This window comes from Alligator mississippiensis, chromosome 5, assembly GCF_030867095.1.
Source record: "Alligator mississippiensis isolate rAllMis1 chromosome 5, rAllMis1, whole genome shotgun sequence".
Classification (NCBI taxonomy): Eukaryota; Metazoa; Chordata; order Crocodylia; family Alligatoridae; genus Alligator; species Alligator mississippiensis.
Genome location: NC_081828.1, coordinates 14802969 through 14825959, shown reverse-complemented (window position 1 = coordinate 14825959; position 22991 = coordinate 14802969). Strand labels below are relative to the sequence as shown.

The 22991-nt window shown below is 41.6% G+C and overlaps 1 protein-coding gene and 1 long non-coding RNA gene across 8 annotated transcripts in view; one reads left to right on the top strand and one right to left on the bottom strand.

Moving 5' to 3' along the window:
* The window catches only part of NFIA (nuclear factor I A), a 310278-nt gene that overhangs the window by 17947 nt on the left and 269340 nt on the right, over window positions 1-22991 (bottom strand). For 5 of the 6 annotated variants that reach the window (XM_019489142.2, XM_014593910.3, XM_014593908.3 and 2 more), the window contains one exon: window positions 15045-15136. The exons of the other annotated variant lie outside the window; for it this stretch is intronic. In XM_019489142.2, coding sequence (XP_019344687.1) covers window positions 15045-15136 — 92 coding nt within the window. The remainder of the gene's footprint in view (window positions 1-15044; window positions 15137-22991) is intronic. 6 annotated transcript variants of the gene reach the window in all.
* LOC106738477 (uncharacterized) lies at window positions 8812-21893 on the top strand. 2 transcript variants are annotated; one of them, XR_009462332.1, is made up of 5 exons: window positions 8812-9107; window positions 10774-10854; window positions 14468-14678; window positions 16350-16636; window positions 17960-21893. It is a non-coding gene; the product is annotated as an uncharacterized LOC106738477 (long non-coding RNA). The 2 variants fall into 2 exon arrangements; XR_002090790.2 differs by lacking the exon at window positions 10774-10854.

Sequence of the window (22991 nt, the reverse complement as noted above, 5' to 3'; positions counted from 1 at the left end):
CAGTGCCAAGTGCTCATGTGTAACAGCCAAAGAGGGGTGCTACTGTGCTGCTGCACCCTTCTTCTCCCCGATCTACCTCTAGTCCTGAGCAGGGCTGGGAGCGGGCACCATGGTGCTTGACGTAGCACGGTACAAAAGAAAACAGTATATCTGGGCTGACTGGTCTTACATTGTTTTATCGGCCAGCTATGGGCATAATCAAACAACTTAAAGGTATTGAGATGTTTCTTTGTCTTTGATTTTGCTGGTGTTTTTTGCAAGATGTGGCTTTGCACACTGTAGATGCAGCTCTTGGGAGAAAATTGGAAAAGGATAGGATAACGGTTTTATACAGTGCTTCACAGAAAGTATTTCATGTATAAAATTCCATGTATGAGGCAAGGAAAACCATCCAAAGAGATGCTCTTGTAGGGAAAGCAAATGAACAGTCATGGCTAGCGTTGCTGGGAGGACAGAGGAGATGTCGACAACATGGAAAGGGACAAAACAAGAAAGAAAAGAAAAGCAAAGAAAAATGGAGCTGTGGAGGGCCTTGAGGAGGACAAGAAGCTTGAACTTGATGCGGTGGGAATTGGGAGACCAGTGGAGGGACACAAAAGGGTGGCTATGGCAGGTAGCGGGGAAGATCTTTGCAGACGCAGTTTGTAAGGTCTTTCAGGAACACAATAGGGGAATGGGACAATCCCCAAGGATCTAGAAGTAAATCAAGACATGGGATGACAACCATTTCTGAAGTGTGAACTGGACTGTGACAGAAAGAGGCAGCGGGATTTTGGCAACCCCGTAAGTGTACTGAAGAAGAGAGCAAGAGGAGTGAAGACAACATCCAGGTTGCAGTCCTGAGCAATGGGGAAAATGGTGATATTTGTCAAGACTGATAGAAAACAATGGGAATACAGGCCTGGAAGGAGCTGTGGTGTTCAGTTTAGCTATGTTAACTTTCAGATTCAGATTTATTTACAAATGACTCCAGTCTGCAACAGATATGGAAAACGGAAAAAACCCCAAAGCATCAGGAGGGCAATGCATGGAAGAAAAAGCAAGAACTTTTGATGTCTGTACTGTTCAGGGTGCATTGGATCCTGCTAAACAGAACAAATCACTCTGCGAAAAGTTCAAGACTGTACACAATACCCAGGTTTAATTCCTGGGATCAGCATTTTGCTCCCCAGGTCTGCCGAGACAGCAGCAGCAGCGTGCTATGCTGAGCCTTCAGGGAGGGATGAAGGAGTGTCTCACGTTACACTGCAATGACCCTCTGGCCAGACAAGCTGTGGCCAAACGGAGCTCTCTTTGGCCAACAAAGGTTATAATGATGCAAGATCTTGATGACTGAGATGGGAAAAAGTTATGCTGAGGTCTGAGGGGTCGAGAGCCCTGTACTAAGGAACAAGGAAAATCCTGCTCAGAAATATCATCAGTCTTTGAATTAAAACTTATTAGATATGATTGATGAAAGGTGTTAGGGTTCTGGCCCAATGTTAAGTAATTTTCAAACATGCTCTGATATGCCAATAAAAGTACTGGCAGATTTTGAAGTCATTAAAAGACAGAAAGTGAAACAGTTTCCTGATGCGTTATCACTGCTTCATAATATTTATGCAATATGTCAGGCAAAATGAATTAACACTAATCGTTTAATTAGCATCACTAAATTTGACAATCTCACATTAATTAATATTAGCGGAGAAAATAGAGAAAATTGCCAGTGTAAATGGTGAACTTTAAATCAAAGGTTCCTCTTTTCTGTTTTATGAATCAGTGGATGTGCAGCACTTCACTGAAAAAGGCTGTGTGAAAGTGGCACCTTTGTCCTCAATAAACAGGTTCCTTCACTGTGTTTCGAGCTGGGGTCCTTATTTTAAATGCTTACTACTCTACTGCTGATTGTCCTGAAAACCAGCACCAGTTCAGAAGAATGAACTGAATTCTTTTCTAACTCATTAACAACATTATTAATACCTTTGCAGCTGCAGGGACAAATTTTGCTCTGAAAATGGGTGAAAATAAAAGCAGAACTTCAAGATAGTGCAGTTCACGGTGAGGGAAGAATTTACCCTGTAAAAGTTTTACTAGCAGGGTTAAACAAGAAAGAACATAACTTGATTTACAGATTCCAGGGCAAGCTTACAAGACTGAAAAGTTAAGAGAAAAAAAATCTCTGTGCTTATAAAGCAAGCAAATTTGCTCTGGAACCACTGAGGGATAATAAATATGGAGCCCCACAATGCAATTTTTACTGAGGCACTTTTCAGAGAAGTACTGTACTGCAAGTCTCTGCCTGCAAAGAAAAACAGGAATTTAATATGGGCCTTTATTTCTTTGTGAAAGACAAAAAAGTTACCCAATCTGCTCCACACAACCTTTTATAAACTAATTTTTTCAAAATTTAAGGAGTACCATGCAGCACTTTCTCCAGGAGATAACAAACCTGAGCTCCTACCCTCATTGCCCTCAGTGAGAGTCAGTTTGGGTCCAACAGCTTAGATTTATTTAACAATCTTTAACTCAAAAGACCACAAAAAGTACTTCATAAATTTTACAAATGATAAGCTAAATTAGCAACCTGCCTCTCCAAAGTGCACCTATAGAATATGGCTATGCATATGGTTAGTACCTGCAAAGAAAGAAAGACAGAAGAAAAAAATCCTGTGCATGTGAACTGGATACTTAAGCACCTAAGTCTGTGCACTAGCTTTTTCTTGTCTTTTCTGCAGCTATATCAAAGTTCAGAAACATGTGGGCTGCACGTGAGATTGGCGAGAGCTGCTGGATGCTTTAAAATAGCTGCTGTGCTCCACCCTTGAACTGGCTCCATTTTATTCTGGAAGGAATTATTTTTTATGGTACATAATTAAGTCAAATGATATTTCATGGGCTTCCAAAAACATACCCTTAAAACTTTGGGCCACATCCATCAGCACATGTAAACACTGATATTTGGCCATACAATATTAGTATTTATGTAAATTAGCATATCTGGAAACGTTGTCGGTATATTGTTTCGATCAGCTCTTGGCAATCAAGATTTTAATAATATCTACATTGTTTCCTACGCTCAAAGTTACAAAACATGTTCAATTATAGCCCCAGTGGGCGCCTTTACACGTGCTCTGGGGTGGGTAGCTTAGAGCAGCTCTTGGGAGCCGCTGTAGTTAAGCTCCCCCGGTGTTTGTGTACACAGCGTTGTGTGCTTCAGCAGGGGCACTTTAATGAAAGCTCGTTCGGTGAGCTTTTGTTAAAGCAGCCCCGCTGCCATTTTGAAGCCTGGGGCTGCCGAATACATGAGACGCTGAGGCTGCTGGAACATGCTAATGATCATGCATGATTAATCAAGGCTGTTCTGATGTGTGCTAATTAGCATGCATCAGAGCAGGTGTCGGGCATGTGTATAGGGGCTCGTGATTGCAACTTTCCTGGAAAAAAAAAATCATACTACTTAGATTTCCTGGCCTTTCCTATCGATGAATGGGAAATTTGTAGGGAAAATATGAGGAAAATGTCTTCACCTAATTCCTATGCTTTCACCAAACCTTTGCTGATTGTACCCTTTAGGTGAAATCTGGGCCCTTTTTTATAGTTGGGTAGGGCATATTACAGAAATGAAATGCTCTGGTTTTTTTTGAACAGTGAAACCAAAAGGGGAGCCTGGTAGATATAGGTATGGGGATCTGGCTCAGGATGATATGTTGTGAAGTACTCTGCTGTGGAGAAGTCCTCGGCCTCGATGAGACCGCAGCTGGAGAACTGCATCCAGATCTGGGCACCGCACTTCAGGAAGGATGTGGAGAAGCTCAAGAGGGCCATGCGCATGATCAGAGGCCTTAAGACCAGGTCATACGAGGAGAGCCTTAAAGACTTGGGACTGTTCAGCCTGGAGAAGAGAAGACTCAGGGGGGACTTGATGGCAGCCTATAAGTACATCAGGGGCATACATCAGGGCCCGGGGGAGCATCTATTCACCAAGGCCCCCAGGGGAGGACAAGAAATAATGGGCACAGACTGATTGAAGATCACTTAAGGCTAGACATAAGGAAAAGCCTCTTTAAAAGTAGAGTGCCAAGGGTTTGCAACAGGCTCCCCGCAGAGGTGGTACAGTCACCCACCCTGCCAATCTTCAAAAAGCACCTTGATGTCCATCTTGCTGGGGGCGTCTGACCCCAGCAGTCTTTCCTGCCCCAGTGCAGAGGCGCTGGACCCGATGACGTGTAAGGTGCCTTCCAGCCCCTAACAACTATGAAACTCTGAGGAGGAAATAAACACTTTTTGGTATTTCAAAGCAATTAACTGCAACTTTTAAAAAAATGAATTTAACAAAAGTAGCTGAGGTTAAAAAGCTAAACCTTGGGATTAGGTAAATAATCCTTACCAAGCCCTGACACCTTTAGTAAATTTGAAACACAATTTGTCTTTGGGTCAACAAAGTGATGACAAATCACACCGAATTCAAAATCACACTGAATTTGTGTATTACAAAATGCTGTCAAATGTTCAGGTGCTGAATTCATACATGAACTTTGAACATGTTCACAAATCCCAGCTATTGTTTTTAAATTTGGCTCTTCCGCCTACCCTTTTACAGTGACTTGGAGTACCCGGGCTCTACTGTGGGTGAAATGTTATGCAAAATGTAAATATTCTGCCACAATACGGTACTGTTTCTCTGGGTCGTGTTTACAAAATGCACACTGCAGTTTTGCTCCGCTCCTGTAGAATAGCTGCCTTATTTTAAGAAGGGGAGAGTCTATCTGTTGGGGCGTTCACATCTACATCTGATTTCTCCACTGGCCTCTCTCTTAACACTACTAAGCAAAGATGACATGCATATCAGTGATATCTTTCGTGAGGTTAATACCTATTCATTGTGAACTAGATAGGGACCGTGGCCTTTCAAATTTGACCTTCGCTAAAATGTATATACAGCATTTGGCAAAAATCTAAATGTTCCAGTAACTGCAAAAGCCATAAATTCAAATGTTGACCTTTTCCACCCAGGTCATGTGTGACACCTACTGGGTTTTGTCAGACTGTGTAGAATTTATAGAGTGCATACAGGTATCAGCTGTGAAAGTTGAACTTCATGAAATATCTTTCACTGGCAGTCATTTCCAAACCCTTTGTAAAAAAAGTGAGTATCTGTCTTCTAGGGCCATGGTATGCATATGTTCTGGACACATATTTTCAAAGGTTTTAATTAGCCCTCTTTGTAAGCCCTAATCACTTATTAAATTGCAGCTCTTAACTCACTACTTGTAACAAAATATATTTTACAGAAATCAGGCAAGGCATATAATTGTTCTGATTACAGAACTACAATGACTCCTTTCTAGGGCTGTGGGATATTCTGAAGCTCTTCCTCACGTGCTCCTCAATGTCCCACTCCCAAATCAATTGTATTGATGGCCTATTGTCAATCAAGGAAATGGGATTTGATAGCACCCTAAAGCAGTCATGAAATAAGGGAAGGAATACAAAACCTGCTCAGGTCCACACCATCCGAGTGAGATCAATGTTTTCAGTAATACGCTTACCGTCATGTAGCACCCTAACTGTCGCAATTAATAATGTAGAAGAAGCTGATTAACTTAAGTAAAGTGCTCTCTACTGTGTAAACACATAAAGATCTATAGGGCAAAAAAGGAAAGAAAGAACAAAACGTCATTTTTATTTTTTATGTGGACACGTTCTCGCTTTCCATTCTGCTCTTGTAACAATTACTGTACTAGCCACTCTGACAGAGTCAATAAATCGATCTGGGACCTGATGCAGCAGCAAGGCAGACTAATCCAATACCCCATTATCTGCAGTGGAGGTTGGGGGTGGGCATGAGGTGGGCAGGAAATTGGTTAGGACTAATAAAAGCAGTAAGAGATACATAACTATCATCTCACTTTATGATCATATGTTTGATAGAAGGGGGCCAGTGTGCGTTTTTGCGTGTGTGTGCGCGCGCACGAACATGCATGCGCCTGTTTGAAGAAATCTGTATCTACAAAAGGGAAAGAGTTTGAACAGCCCATACTATATTACCAAAGTCCCTGTAGTATTTCAGTCAGTCACAAGGATCTGCAATTCAATGAGGATCCCCACCCCACTGGAGTTTATCATGTCAGTTGCGCATCTGATAGAAAAGCCGCTCCAAAATGTGCTCCAAGGTTTAGAACTTGCTCTTGCATCCTCTCTTTACCCTGCAGGCTTGATAGTACCCCCTTGACCCTGCATGCAGACAAAAGCAAACCAGAAAAAAACTCTCCCCAAAACTTTTACTAGTTTTAAAACAAGTTCTTCCACAGTTGGGTGTCCCTCTCTAAGCCTTTTCAACAACATACAACCATAAACAGAGGCACTGTCATGTTCTAATAGTCTAATGGATTACCTAGTTCAGCGTTATTTCTCTAACATTGGCTGGTGTCTTATGCTTCGGAGGAAGATACAATAATCCCCATTGAAGAGAATTATGTAACTGGCCAGACGGGGAATTCTGTCCCAAGTCCAGGCACTGAGCGGTTAAATCCATAGGGAACATGGGATTTTTTAAAAACTAAGTTTCCAGCTGAACGTAAAAAAAAGAAAATGATGCTTGTTACTGGAGAGGTTCTAGGCCGAGGCGGGGGAGTGGCGTGGTACAGGCACAGGTGGCATCCCAGAAGTCGTAAGTTTGAGGCCACGGCAGAAGTGCTCATGGTGCAGCCTGCCAGATTCCAACAATCTGTGAATTGTGCTAAATACCCTGTCACAAGGTCACAAAATAGGAAAGGAAGGCTGAGGAGAGCAGGCTTTGCAATGAAAAAGCACAAAATCATTCCTTTTTTTGAGCAACTACTTCTCTAGCAAAAGGTTAACACAGCTTCTAGAGAATTTAGTAAGAAATCCAATCTTTCTAGCTCATTCATCATATTTCTGCATTTGCCAACTCTCCCCACCAGGCACTGCCTTGCTTCTCCTCTCCTCTCTTTCCTGTGGTACATAAAGTAACACCCATAAAAAAAAAAAAAATCAAAGAAAGGAGGGTGTTCAAACATGCTTCTTACATATTATAAGCAGAAAAAAATGTAATAAGTTTAAGTGTTTGGTTTGGGAAGTTTGTCTGTCTCCATTGTAAATAATAATTTCTTACATCCACGGACACTGGAAGTAGATTCCTAATGGAGTTTGAACTACACGGCCTGGTATGCAAAGAGGAGGAAGAAGAAAAGTATAGTACAAAATATGCCTCTGCTTGGGAGTTATTCAAGCATTTCTAGACTGGTTTGGCTCATACCTACTTTGAAGATAAGGCCACATAATGATCCTGACAAGTCTTCTATAAATCTTTCCCCTTGTATAACATGGGCCTTCAACTTGAAGTGTGCTGTTCTTCTCAAGGGCTGAACGGACATCACTTGGGGCCTCTGTGTGCTGCCCAGTCCACGGGAAGGAAAGGGGGCAGCCTCGGATCTCAGGCCACCTTGGCATCCCCACTCTGTGCTCTACGCTACCAGGGGAACTTTACAGCCTGGACACCCACTACACTGGGAGCTGGTGGCCACACGTAGCATTGGTGTAATCACAGACTTGGTGGTCACCTGCTAGTGCAGCGTGTGTGCTATCCACTCCCACCACGTGGTGGTATCACTCTGGTTCTAATCCGGTGGGGGTGCTCTCTGCCCAATATTTCTCTTGATGAATTTCCCCGGAAGAGAAAACTGGTTTTAAATACAACATGGTGGAGGGAGCAGTACAGGGACAAAAACTGAATTTGTGTTCTTCTCTGATCTTTCCAAGTTCTGAGAGCTGCAGATGCTGGCTCTGCAAAAAGGCAGCCTTTTCAGGAGGAAGGTCATCCTGCCATAGTTGGGGAAACTCTTTGCCCTTAAAAAAGGACCCTTCAGCCCAAAAAGCTAGGGGGAAACTTTGGTAAAGGAGAACACACATGTATGAATGTCTCTGCTTGCTCAGCAGTTCCCACTCGTGTCTCCCTTGGTGAGATCCACAGTTCACTGGTATGCCCACAGACCCAGGGCAGGTATCTAGTGCATGGGTTTGAAGGCTGTTAAGGCCTAAAACGGATCTAAATCCCAAATGACAAATTGTGAATGGTGCCTCTATGCCCATCTTTTCAGAGCACAGCGCCCTTCCTTTCCCCTCACCCTGCTGCTAGTACGGGGGAGACCGCAGATCGTTGTTGGGTCTAGGAGAAGTAGGGGCTCTGGAGAGAAGCATTCAAATAAGCTAATGTGCTTGGGAGACAAAGTCCCTATACAACTCTACTGTTTAATCAGGGGAGGAATTCAAATGTACACTCAGTGCATCTTCTACGTTCCTCCTTCTCTCTTCCGCTGCATCTCCCACCGAGAGGACAGGCGCTCTGGCCCTGAAACCAGGAAGCGTGCTCTACAGCAAGGTGTTTCATAGCCATTGCTTTTGTGGGCCTGCTGCTATGGAAATTGCTTTGTGATGTATGGAGCTCTCAGGGGGCTGACTTGGCAGAAATGCATTTTCATAAATTAGTGCTCTCATCTCCCTTTGTGCTCAAACACAAGGCTACATTCAGACTTCAGGACCCGAATGGCCTGAATAGGGGCAGAAACACCTAATATATGTGAGTGGTGGGAAAATAAATCTATGAAACCTACAAACAGGGCAGGCTTGACTTACTAGTGGTTCAGCTTGGGACTTAGAAATCCAAAATAACCAACATTTTTCCTAGGGCCTTTCCTACTCTCCAAGTGCCTTTTGTAATGTGAAATCCACATGCTCCTGCTACACTTTTTTATGAGCACAAGCTGCCGGTACGCAAAGCCCTGGCTCAGCTGGTAGCACTTTGCAGTAATATGCTGGAATCCTGAGCCTGGGAGCGAGCTCTGGCTTCCTGCTGCGAGGACCAGCAGAAGCTACATGCATTACTGTGGTAATGCACAGCCCCGGGGGAACAGGAAAAGGAGAGAAGGGTGCGTCAGGGGAAAGGGCAGTTTGTAGTTCTCCCCAGAGCCCCAAACAGTTGCTAAAGAGCTGCGTCCACATGAACTTCAGGTAAAAACAGTCTCTTTACTGTCCCTGCTTGGAACGGAGCAGGACAGGCTGAAGGAGGAGTTATGGAAGAAGCAAAAACAGAAAATCCCTATCAAGTAAGCCACATATTTTACTTATTAAGAGAAACAGTTTGCAGAGGTTTCTTTTCTCTCTAAGCTGTCAATGGAAACTAGGCATAAAACAATATGAGCTGGAGGAATGACAGATCTCTAGAGCTGCACTGGCTTTCTATTCAAGGTACTGACTTTGATCTATGCAATCCCATGCAGGTTAGGTCTTAACAACTTGCAGCTTTTCTTCTGCCTTCCCACCCCCAACAGGAGCTGCCATACAGTTGAAGTCAGCTGGGTCACCTGTGCTCCATTCTTTCCAATTAAGTGCCTAGGAAGTGATAATTGACTGATATCAGGGGAGGGTCATCTACTCAGGAATTTGCCTCCCTTGCCTGCTTGATAAAGCTCCCATCCATTAGTATACAGGATACTGTACAGAGGACAAGTCCCCTCTTTCTCAAGCCTTTTACTTGAAAATACTGCTAATAGAAAACTGCAGGATTTTTTTTTTAGGGTATCAGCTGAGACTGAGAAAGGGAAGTAGGTTCTTGAGGGGAAGAGAATCATACAGTATGCTGGATTCAGAGATGTATTTGAGATATAAAATAAGTCATGTTTAGAAAGAGAGAAAATCTATATAAAAGAAAAGCCATAAGGGCCTTGCTATTTACTAAGGAAAAGACTGAAGATAACAGACCTAAAGAAACACTATACCCATACACCGAACAGCAATAACTCTTACTCCTGATTCATCCTCCCTCTTTCTAACTTGCCAGAGCACAGGACTTTTCCTAGCATGCACCTCTGAGCCTACTACTCCTTTAACTGGCAATACAAAGCACCTGCAGTTTTAAAGCTACTGTTTTGTAACTGCTACTGCTAGTTTTCTTTCTCCCAGTAATGTGCTGCTTGAGTTTCTTATCTTTTTGCTTTTTATTCCTGAGGAAAAGGTCTAACGTAGTAAGTTTAATCACTTCGTTTTTCTCTTCTCTAGGAAGATTTTATTTCTGTCTTCTTTTCTTTTGGGGGTGGCATATAAAAATATGGGTCCTTGCTAGTCCTATAATAGAAATGCATGTTCAAGAGGCTGGATTTTGTGGTCAATTATGTGCATCTAGAAGCGACTCCATTATAACTAATGGAACGACTATAGTGTCTCATCTGTCAAAGTGAGAACTGATTCTGGCTTAATGCTTATAGTCTGATTCCACTTTAGGAACCAGCATGGGAAGTGTAGGAATGGCTCTATCTTGATCGTGTCCTAGATGTGAATGTGGGCAGCTTCCTCTGGAATAAGCATCTGCTTCTGTGTTTAACAAATATCTGGAAACCAAATGGAGCAAAGTTATACTGGACAGGCATGCTAAAGTTAACTGGTGTTCTTCTCTAAAGTCGCTGAGGCTCTATGGTGTCCCTTTCCCCTCCTTTAATATAGTAGAGGAGCAGTGTACTTGTAGCAATTTCCACCTTCTTTTTGTCCTGAATCTGCCTAGTTGCCTGGAGCATGAATTTTGCCCGTGTTTATAGCCCAAGGCTTACCAGCTTTCAGCTTCCAAGGTGCGTGCATACTGCAGTAGATGGATTTGTGGCTCAGGAAGTTTCTACTGAGTGAAATGCTGCACTTTCCAGAAAGCTGAAGAGATATTGCATAGTAATTGATGATTAGTGAAAAAGGAGTTGTATGACGCTGAATGTGTATGCTTCCCAGCCAGAAAACCCCCTGATTTGTGCGTCCTTTGGATGAATCAGCCAGTATTACATATCGACAAGCACCGGTTTAACAATAAAGGTGATTATTATTATTATTATAATAAAAAGGTGTGGCTTGCCTGAGCCAATAGTAGTTAACATATTGGCCACAAAAAAGCCGGTGGCCAAAGTAGCCTGACTGACTATGCTGACGGCACGTCCTTTGTTTCATTATTCTTTTTTGACAAGAGAAAAGAAATGACTTGGTCCACAGGCATGTATGAGCTATGTGTAGATTAGTCTCTCATTAATAGGTGGTACTTTACCACCTTTCTTTTTCTTGGCAACCTAAGAGATGTATCTGTTACTTAGTCATGTGGTATCTGGACCAGCTTGTTTTTGAAACCATAGGTTATGTATCCCAGGCATACTGTATTTCTGATTTGCATATGGCAAAGGCAGTCAAAAAGCTGAGGCCCTCGTACTGCTTGCAAGTCAAGCAGCTAAAGTAAATGATTTATCAAGTGAAGGTTACAACACCTGTGCCTTTTTGTCAACAAATACAGCCTATGCCAAGTCAAGTGATTCCTCTAATAGCCCAAATAGTAATTCAGTTTTAAATAGCCCTATAGATAGGACAATTCTGTGGTGAGCTGTTGCAGCTCAGTGAGTGATGGGGGAAATGGAGGCAGTGTTTCAGTTTGCAAAACTGTTGAAACTGCTATAGAGACTATTTTTTTAAACTAGCATTGCAACCGTTATTGAACAGAAGCACTGAAACAGAGCCACGGAGCTACACCTGTTAGTGGTATGGGTTTTTTCTGTCCCAGATTTGTACTCCTAGCATAGCAAATACTTCGGCATCAACCTATGATGACAAAAAAGTAACTGATTTCTCTATCTAAAATGTCTCACTCAAGATATTGACTTGTATTTTAGGAACTAAATTAAAACAGGCTGTTAACAGAAATATCTATTGCCGATTTTCATGTAGGCCACTAAGAAAGGCACGTTCCTTCTTTTGTTTAAAAATAGTACAAAGCAATCCCTGCTCTAGTCCAACCACACTGTTGTAAATTGGTCAACTCCTTTACTTTGCTGCTGTTTGAATCTTTTGAGTGTCCCGTCATGTATAGGGTGGCCACTGACACAGCCACTTGGTAAGGGGTAGGCCCCTTTGGCCAATCAGCAGTGAGAAGTGGGGCTGCATCCTTGGCCAATCAGCAGTGAGAGGTGGGGCCACCAGACCTCTTGGCCAGTCAGCAGCAAGGGGTGGGGCTACCATGTCCCTGCCTCCTTAACTGGCTTGAAGCTCCTCTCCTCCTGGCTCTACCTGGAGGCACAGCAAACAGACTCACAAGAACTGAAAAATAGGGCTTTTTGCTGCCCGTTCCCCATTCAGAAATGGACAGGAGACAAAGGATTTAAAAATAGGACAGCCCGGTATAAAACAGGACTCATGGTCACCTTAGTCTTGTGACATGTCTGCTACTAAAACAGTACTTGCCTTGTTGTGGACATACTAGCAATCTGAGATCAAGGACTGCAGAGATGCAACCACAAATAGGAGAAGAAAATATGTAGCTTTTGAAAGTTGGCTCTAATGCATTCCCCACCAAATTTCTCAAAGCTTGGATCTGGATCAGAACTTCCACAAAGGCCAGAAATCTTCAGATCCAGAATTTTGGTTTAGGCCCATCTCTAGTATGGAGGCGTTAGGAGAAAACTCTTGCTTTACACTGAACTGAAGCTGATGTTAAAGCTACTAGTTTGACTTCAAAAGTACTCAATGCTCCTATTGAAATGCAAGTGAATTGGGGGGTGTTGATAACTGCTGGACATTAGGCCACACAAGTCTTAACCAGAACGCACTGTAGAAATCCTGATGGAAAACAGCCACATGTTTAATAACTCACTCTCACTTGTTTTTATCTTTTAATTTAAAAAATATCCTAAATGATTGCTCTGAACCATGGGCCAATGTTCTGTAAAAATGTCATTACTTTTTTTTTTTTTTTGGTTAGAGGAAGGTTAAATAAATCTCCAGATATTAGCTTGCTAGTTTTTTTTTCACTCCTCTGATTTAAAACATGGTCAACTTGATTTAGTTCAGAATTACTATATGAATAAATAATTTTAATTTAAAGTGAGTTTTTATGACAAATTATAAATCTAACATTAGTAGGTTATGAAAGTTATACTGATGTACCTTGAAAATCAGCAGTACAAAGGACGCAGCCTCAGTGAGAACAGTATCAGCCCCTTTAACCAAAGCTGCATGTCTCACTTAAATTGAAAGTTTTTGCTCAGCATTGTCATGCACGACCCAGTGTTGCATAGAAGCACGTACAGTAAAGTTAGAGCACTTTCCAATGGCTTAAATCATAACTTGCTGGGATTAAAGTTCAGAGTCGACAAATAAATGTGAAAAGCCTAGCTTAACAGATGTAAATAAGTTTAAAACATTTGAGAGATTTAGATTCTGTTGCATTCCACTATGTAACCAATTTGGCAATCAGTAATTGTTCAAGCCTTTTAGGAAAGCTATTGGAGCATTCTCCAAAGGGTTTCAAGTTTCTTAGACCATGAAGGAAAAGGCCAAATGCTTGAAGACTTTAACAGTGTACCTTAAAATTCTTCTGTTTCCTCATTTCAATGTATTTCTGTGTATTACGACCATTTACAAAACCACAGGAGAAATGTCATGATTCAAAAGTAAAGAAGCATGAAACCTTGCCTTGTATATCGATTAAACAGGAGGAACTAAAAAGGAGGCCTGAAAACAGGGGAACCAGTTGAATTCTGCTAATAAACTAAAGTAATAGGCATTTGAAGAGTTAAACCCCCTCTCTGTTGCTGGTGTACTTTCTATGACCCTGTTTAATGCAGAGAAGGTTTGAGATCCCATGTAGTTTTAACCTGTGCTGTCGACAGAGCTATAAACTAAAGCTCCTAACAAATGATACAGAAGGAAGAGATATCAGGCAAACATAGCGCGCTCATAAGCATCCGGTCATAGCCCTGTAACCTGACATTTTTTCCACAATAAGTGACATGATTTTATTACACTGATCAAGTAGGTGCTGATGACATCACTGTAGATTTTGTCTCCATGCATGTTTTGAAAATGTGGCCCACTGCATCTCTGAATCTGTATCACAGCGATTCGGGCATATGTAAGATCTATTTCAGACTGCATGGAAGGAGGTAAAAGTAAAAGCTCAACCTTGGCTAAGTTCATATGCTAAACTATTACTTTATAAACTAAAGTCAGCTCAAAACAAATTACAAATGCTTTTTGTTCTTGACTTTAAACGAACTGTAATGTAATCATGCAACCATTTAAAACTATGGGCTACAGTGGTCCTAGAACACTAGCTCCTCTCATTTTTTTTTATATCCCTCTATGATGAGATGATATTAAGCATACCCTTAATTTTTTTTTCAACATCTGGCTCAAATTAACCACTAACAAAACTGCCAACAACTATTTTCTTAATCGAACTTGGGAATATGATATGCCTTGGAAAAAGCACATTTAAAGCTTGTCCTTCTCCTAAAGAAACAAAAATGTTTACTTGAGCTTCTGATTCAACTGTAGCAAATCTATGAATAGTTGTTCCAACATCACTGGGGTCAAATACAGTGTTGGTTGTGAACAAGAGAGTAGAGCTTTAAATTGATGTTTGATTTTTTTGGTTTTTATCTCCAAGTTGGATCTAGGGAGAAGAGGCTGGAAGGTTTTCAGAAAGCCCTAACTTGGGCTATGTGTTTGTGAGGTGTGAGTACATCTTCTTTCTTATACAAAAAGAAATACTCACCTGCATACTCAAAACCCCACATTAACAAATCAGGAGCTTAATCCCCGTCCTGCTGAAGTCAACAGAAAATCTCCCACTGACTTGAGCAGCGCAGGATTGGGCTGTAAGTACATCATTATCCGAGGGGTCCATCTGGGTTTCTTTTGCACGTGTAACTATATGCACTTGCAAATAAGCTCGATGCAATAAAAGACTTAAACATTTGGTCCTGTGGGGGGGAAAAAATGTGCACTAGAAGCCAATGCCTTGGAAAGCAAGGATAGTTCTCCAGTTATGAGAGAAGCATTATTACCAGATAAGCTCAAAAACACAACAGACAGACAAAAATTGCAAGTGACGTTTCACTGTTGTTACTGAGACCATGTGGGTGAACTGACAGTGGAAATGCGGTTTACTTTGTAAGAAGACATTAAAATACACAGAAGAATAACAAGCGGCACTGCATACAGAGAAGTTGAAAGCTGCCCACCTGTGTCTGTTGAGGGATATTTACAAAGCTTGGATCCCGTGGTCCAACACTGACGAATCGGTTTGCGGGGGAGGTGCTGGGTGTCGAGTAGGCTGTGAAGGGAAGGGACACATGCGTTGAGGAAGCAGCACTAGATTGCACACAAACAACACCAAAACACACCGTCTCAGAGCCACCTAAGCAGATGTTTAACATGGAAATGTGCAAACGTTTTAGAGAGCAAGAGTTGGATTTCAGACACTGGAAAGGTTTCCTCTTAGGGATGGATATATAAACACATACATAACTGAGGTGCAGAAGGTAATTCCTTGAAACCTAATAAGACAATGCACTCAATTCATCTGAAGAGTTTTTAATTTGAGAAGAGTAATACTACTGGCCTTTTGATGATGGCTGTACAACAAGCACTGTGAGCCCCGAACCTGGGTGCATGTTCCTGAGTGCCTTCACTCACATACGTAAGTCCCTAAGTGTCTTCACTCGCATAGACTTCAAACACACTATTCATGTCAATGAACTTACTCAAGTGCATAGTAACAGAATTGGGCCCTTACTTCATTCTAGTGGAGTGCAGTATAAATTATTAAAGCCCTGACTGTCATACTGTTGGGGGCTGCAGAGTCCAAAACATTCATTTGATCTGTTTGTCAAACTAAGAATGTTCTTTTGGTGAAAAATTAATGGGTTACAGTTTGGTTGGGGTAAGAAGTGCACTCAGTCTGAAAACTCCCTTTAAAAATTGGAATAGCTCCCATAAATGTAAAGCTATTAAACGTGATGCAAGCCAAGAAGAACCCAGCTTACTTCCAAACTGGAAGTACTTTAATGATTTTATTGTTGCTCTACAGTTCTCCACTGCAGTTGTCTAGAACTCAATGCACTTCCAATTCAAAAGCTTTCAATATATCTTAAAGTAAGTCCATAGGTCTGAACACTGCACACATGCAGGCATGAGCCCTCCCCCTCTTTCTGCTTTCTGTGAATGCCTATCTAAACAAAAACAATTCAAAAGTCGTTACATATATTTAAAGGATTGGAAATGCACTATACTAAATAAAAGTCCATAATGTGAAGCAAAATAAAGTTGGCTACCCAACTCTCAGATAAAGAGGTAAAAATAACTGTATAAAAAGTGAGCTGTGGCTCATGAAAGCTTATGCATCTCTGATTCAATTAGTCTATAAAGTGTACTTCGACCTTGCTTTTGGCCAAATTAACGTGAGGGCAAATATATAGTTTAGGTCTCATTTGAGGAGAAAAACAATTATACTTCTGTATTCCATAAAGATACTAATCTTTTTTCAGTACAGCTGAAATCCTACTGCTTTTTCAAGGCAAAGTATTTGGTGAAAACTTATGTCACATGAGCTGTTGGTTTGAGGACTCTAGTGGATTCTCATTTCATATCTGACTATGAGGAATGGATGACTTCAATGGCAGGATCTTTGAAGAAACAAGGATATGTCAAGTGTGGATTAGGACCAATCCTATGAGAAACTGAATAATTTAGGCTCCTTTGAACTCCTACTAATTTCACTGGGAGCTTACAGTCCTCTGCACCTTTTAGGATGGATTCTGTCTTGGAGACTGAGGTGAGTTTTTCCCTTTCAGAAAGGCGCTAAAACTTGTTCAGACAAAGCGACTCTGCCTTTCTGTAATTCTTAGCAAAGATTTAATATGAATACGGTGTACAGTAGTTAGGTTTCACGTCCTAAGATTATTTTTTCATAGTATTGTACAAAGTGTACAAAGTACAGCATATTTACTGGTACATTGCTTAGTATTTGTAAGTAATAACTAAATTGCAAATATAAGGCTAAGAGGACAAGTAGAATTGATGATGTATTTGCTTTGCTTTTTCTGTGCATGCTCAAAAAAGGCAGTAATTTGCAATAGATATAGCTCATCAATGGTGTCAGTTATTTTATGCACTATTTTCTAGTTCAGAAATGCTTGAGATAACTATCAGTTAACCTCTGAACCCAACATAACACAAGAATGAAGATTCTTCCTACAGCAACAAGAGTTGGCTTAGACCTCAAAATCAGAAACCTGCTATCCAGCTCTTTGGATCCTCTTTATGAGGTAAAAGGAGTAGCTCCTTAGAGCAGCTGCCTCCACAGAAACAAAGATCAGAGGTGAATAGAAGAAACTCAAATTAACTTTCCAATTTTCAGCTACTGCATATCACTACTATGCCTTGCACTGGCAGAAATCTGGTGCAGGAAGATATGTGCCTGCAGTGCAATGTATAATGTTTTTGGCACTGATGAATATGAGGAGAAGGTTTGAAAGTGGAGAAGACATGCAGATGAAGGAAGAAAATTTCTTCTGCAGTAAAGTTCACTACAGGCGATGTCAAATTTGCAGTGAATTTTGGCTTCAGGCTCATACAACAGGATGCTTCCATCCAGCATTATTTTCGCTCTGCTTAACTGAGGCAAAATGATATAATAGCTATTGCAAAACCTTTGTGATAACTGTAAAGCTAACTTCTGTCCCGTTCCAAGTGCATATGCAACCATTTTGCACCAAGCGGACTTGTGGAATTTATTTGGCCCTTCTATACGAAGAATCCAATATTATTTTGGTGCTTGATCTACCAGACCGATCTACAAGATACAGTTTATTATTTAAACACTAGCAGTCTCAAATAAATGGTTTCTTGTTTGCCCGATTTCATACTAAGGTATTTTCTAGCAAGAAATTACAGGGAAACCACATTAAGGCTACCTTTACTATATATTTGTTCAAGCAGAAGGAGTCTAAAGTTCTTTCTCAACTACATACTCCATGTCGAGTCACTTCAGCAAGCTCATTCTGGGGGGAAATATAACAGCTATATAAAGACATACGCTTTCGTGTTAATAACTGAAACTATTTATAACTTGGTATCTGAAAATGCTTAAATTTAGATTGGTGCTAAGATATTAAGAGGAAACAGCAACACTGGAAGTGTTTACAAGTAAAGAATACTGAAACAATGGACATTATACATATTGTGAATGTCATATCCTATACTGCAGTGTGACGCTGATGGTGACGCCACCACAATGATGTGAGGCACCAGGGGATATCTAAAGATTGCAATGGTCAGAATATCCTTTTTGCCGTGGCACGCTCAGTTGCACTAGCCCCCGTGTTGGGATGGGGCGGGTAACAAATAGAGATTCCAGCTACTGCAATACAAGCTCTGCTTCTTGCAATATCCTATCTTCTCCTTGGACATTTCACACCCAAATACAGTATAGAGTGCTTCCTGCTTGATGTAGGGAGGTGGGCTGAGATGTTTTTCTGGATGTCCTACCATTTCTGACTTTTGGACTCTATTCACTAGTTTTAAGAACTGGAAACACCTTTGGTTGGCTAAAGTTACAGCAAATGAATATTTTTTTAGATGCAAACATTTTTGGGGTGCTATCTTTTATTGGACCAACTGCTCAGGAGAGATTTAGGCAAGCTTTGGAGTAAAAGGCACCTTTACATAGTCTCCTTCACAGTGGTGTTTCCAACTCTGTTTTACAAAAGGGGATACACAAGCTAGAGAATGATAGTGGGAGCAGTCACCTGCCATCCAGTCCTATTCCTTAACCACAAGATCATCTCTGTAGGTTCCTTGGGCCAGATCCTCAGCTAACACTATGCCAGTTTACAGATGAGACACTAGCCCTTTGTGTTTTAATAAGAATATTTTCCTGATCAGTGTAGTCTTTCTTCTGTTGGAATCTGTTGTGGAGTATTTCCAGCCTGTAGCTGTGGAAATGAACTCGATGCCACAAATTTAGTATGATGCTTCACTTCAGGAACAAGCAAAAGAGAAAGAGCTGGCAGGGAAAGAACACTTGCTCACACAAATAGCTTTGGTGTTTAGCCAAAATGGCAAGAAATACTATGAAAGACAAGACATTACAAACAATGTTATGAATGTGATGTATTCTAAAGTTTTCTGCAGTAGGAAAATGCTACTGTAACAACAGATACTTTCCCAGAAGACTTGTTGCATGCTAATGGGTAGTCTACCTAGCAGTTGCGCCTTAACAGGGAAAACGATCTGCTGCCGATCCGCATTCCAGTCTGTTCTAATCTAATGTGCTGATGACCCTCCTGTACACATCGGACAGAGAAGTATAGGTACCTAGTGTGTACAGCAACAGTGCCTTGATGGGTGACTGATACTAAAAGTATAAATCCAATATACACCTCCAGTCAGAGGTACAACCAACTATACTAGAACACAGCACAAATACAATGTAGAGTACACTGCATACCAGAGATTCCCTCCAGCTGTGTCTCTTCCAGCACATCGCACATGCTGACAAATTAAGTTATCACCGTCATCATGGACTGGGAAAATAGAGCCCAGAAACTTGAAGTACCTTACCCCAAGGACACTCAACAAATGTATGACAGAGTAAGAAAGAGAAATAAAAGCTCCTGATTGTGAGGCTGGTGCTTTAACCACAAGATCATTCTTTTCTTGTGTCCATGCAATTACTGTTTAACATGAAAGTTTCTTTATATAGAGATATGCTGAGTGGATGCTTTTGCCCTGCAAGGGAAAAGGAAAAGCTCTACATGTGAAGTTGTGAAGCATCAGAAAGTTTAGCTAAGGGAGATGTGCCTCTAAAACCAAACCCCACCTTCAAATAGGAAAGCAAATCTTGTGTTGTAATAACAGGTTCAGATACTAGCGATCTGGGTCTTTTGTGCTAAGTACTCCCAGGTGGCAGAGTCCAATCAGTATGCAACAGAAGCAGGGTTTTCTCAGGGCCACAGGGGGCCAACTCCAGGAACCGTCACGCTTGGAAAAGCAACTTAGGGCCACTAAAACCAAACCTCTTAGACAGGGAGAGATGGGACATGAACTCAGGGTCAGTGTGTAACACGAAGGTGGGTTTTCTACTCTGACTCCTCTTTTGGAGGAAAAGCATAGCCTTAAAAATCATAGATACCATCCCCACAGTGTTGTTTCCTCACTGATGGAGGTGCTGGATTTGCAGGAGAGGTCAGATCTCCTCCTGGAAATTCTGAGGCCAACCCTGTACCCTGGATCATTGTGCAGTAGCACCTGCGTGCACCTCTCTAGGGTCTTCTGTCTTGGGAGATCCTGTTTTCCACAGAATTTTAATGTCCTAGTTGGAGAGTTTTACTCTTGGGCTCAGAAGCATTAACTACCATGTTATGATGATCCTCCTTTCCAGGAGGGCATGATGTATTGAGCAGCTGCTCCTGGTTTCTGCACCCTTCTGGAGTGCCATATTCCAATTCCTGGTAGTGCTTCAAATGCATTTTGTTTCTGTGGAGGGTTTTATACTAGATCAAGGAAGAGAAAGAGCACAAAACAAATGTTAATCCCTCTTCACTCCATTTCCTTGGGGATTTTTTTTGCTTCCGTACACAGAGAGTCTGGCTGAAAGCTAACAGCACTCCTCTGTGACGCGGTCGGTTCTGTTCAGTAAGTTTCTTTCCATAACTGTAAATGCTATGGAGGGCAGGCAGCTCTGAAAAGGGATACCCCTGCTGATGCACTGGTGCACTGAAAATGCATAACCAGGGAAAATGCTTGCTCATTTGCTTTTGTCAGCCTCTGGTGACTCCAAACTGCCTATTTCCACTCCAAAATTTAGTAAAAAATAAAATAAAAAACCCAAACAGCAGCAAATAGTTATCTCAGCAGGGTCCATGGAGCCTATTCTATTTACCATATTTATTCTAAGCTCAAGACTGCTTAAGGACACTATGATACAGATATACCTGGATAGTTTTTGCACTTATTAAAGACCCATTTAGCAGTGAAACCCTCAGTATAATGATTGCAAAGAACAGAAGCAGCAAGAAGTGAGAAGCTGACCCTGGCCTGGGATGATGGGTATATTCTGGTCTGGGCAAGCAAACTCTGCAAATTATCAACTAAAGAGGGATACTTCAGTCTATAGGACCATTCTAAATTGTCAGAATATTTTTTGGAAGATTTGTCCAGTGAGTGAAATGCCTGCAGAGAGGTGAGGGGAAGGCAGGGGACTGGAGGGATATATGCCTAATGTCTGTGGGCGACATCCTCTATGCTCATAGTCTATTGTAAGCACTGAACATGATGGGCTGGTTCTGATGTGAATGCTGCCCTGCAGATCTCTCGCTGTTCTTAAAATCGGTGCTACCTCCTGAAAAAATCCTGTTGGCTTATTTTGCCTTCCCCTGGCTCAGGTATGAATCTAATTTTTCTTTGAAAATCGGTCCTATAAATCTACATTTCCAGAGTAGATTACATACTCCTTAAAAATTAGTCCACTGGTATAGTCAAACCATTTAGCCTGCATGATTCTTATCAAATGGAAGGTGCATGCTCGACTATGTATAGAACTGTAAGTTTAGCTATCAGACTGACTAATTACCAAGCGGTAATTATTTTTTCCTAATCTTTTGTTTAAATACCATTAACTAGCTGCTCTTGAAAAAACCTGGATTCCTAATTATCTTGACAGCTGTCAGTTGAACAATCCCAGCCACAATGGACCAGCCCTTCAGCTGGTGTAAATCAATGTGGCTCCCCTGACTTCAGTGGACATATGCCAATTCTTCCCCCTGCTGAGGATCCAGCCAAGTACACATTTAGCTTGTTTACAGAATCAGAGAATCACGGAAAGGAACGTGAAGATAACTGTTAAAAATGGTGTTTAGACATTTTTTTTTACTTTAAGCACTACAAGCTGTCAGTCAATTATGAGCTATAATTGAAATGCTGACATATTCAATGCACAGATTTAATTTTTCCCAATTCTAAAAACCTGAACATACTGAGGTATCTCAAGCTGTGCTCAGTTGGAGCTCTGAGTAAACATGAACCTTTTTCACTAGGCTGAAATACTCACTGCTTGAGACGCAACCTATGCTGTCCGGTTGAAGGATGCCGCACAAAAACGCCACGATCTTCCGGACTTGGCACATGCCTCGAGAAACCAACCACATCGCAGTCTGGTCTTGAAGGGGTGAATTACCTGAGCTATGTCTGAAGCTTTAAAATTTTAGGCTCCATATGTTTTAAATAACACACATCTCCTTGGGTAGCAAGCAGCACGATATATAACATTTAAATAATAAAGCTTCAAAGCTTGCACAGGGAATTGGTTTTTTGATTAGATTGATTGGTGTGTGTGTGTGTGTGTGTGTGTGTGTGTGTGTGTGTGTGGACATCTTGGACTCACCTCATTGTGGAATAAGTCACCTACTGTTGCCATTAAAGCACTGAAAGTTTCCCCTTTGGTTTTAAATGCCAATTTGTTCGTAGCTTCATTAAATCATTTCGTAATTAACTCCCGGCGTATCCAGATTTTTTTACAGCTTTAAGCCCAGCTGCAGCAGATTTTGTTTCCCAGCAAAGCCAGTCCAAAACAGTATCCCCATGTGTACATGCAGGAATTTGTGTATTTGACTTGTAGCTCCACAAAATGCATGAGGGGGCTGTGCGGGTGGTAAGGAAAGGATTGGAGGTTTCACCCTGGGCAGAAGAAATACCCTAGCGGTCTGCACAAAATGTAGACCCTGCCAAGGAGCTCAGTCATAAGGGAAATGAGCTGTCGTAAGGGAAATGAGTCCGAGTTTCTCTAGAAAGGCATATTCCAGGGAGAGCTGTAAAAGGAGTGAGCTCTGAGGACTTGTCAGTTTAGTCTAGCATGTCCAAGAAGCAAGTCTGTGTGGCTCTCTGTCTGCTTTCTGCAGAGCTCCGGTAAGTCCCGTCTTGCAACACATGTGAAAGGCCAGCCCTGTGGGCTTTTCAGGACACTGCCAAAGGTCCCGAGTGTCCTAGCCCCCTCATCCCTCCATATTTTAGCTGCTGGCTGCTAGCTGTCTCAGATGTAATTATGTGCACTGCCAGCAAAAAAATCAAGTTGGTTCTGTATGACGGGAAATAACAAGCTTATAATTTTTTGCCAACCTTACACAATCTGC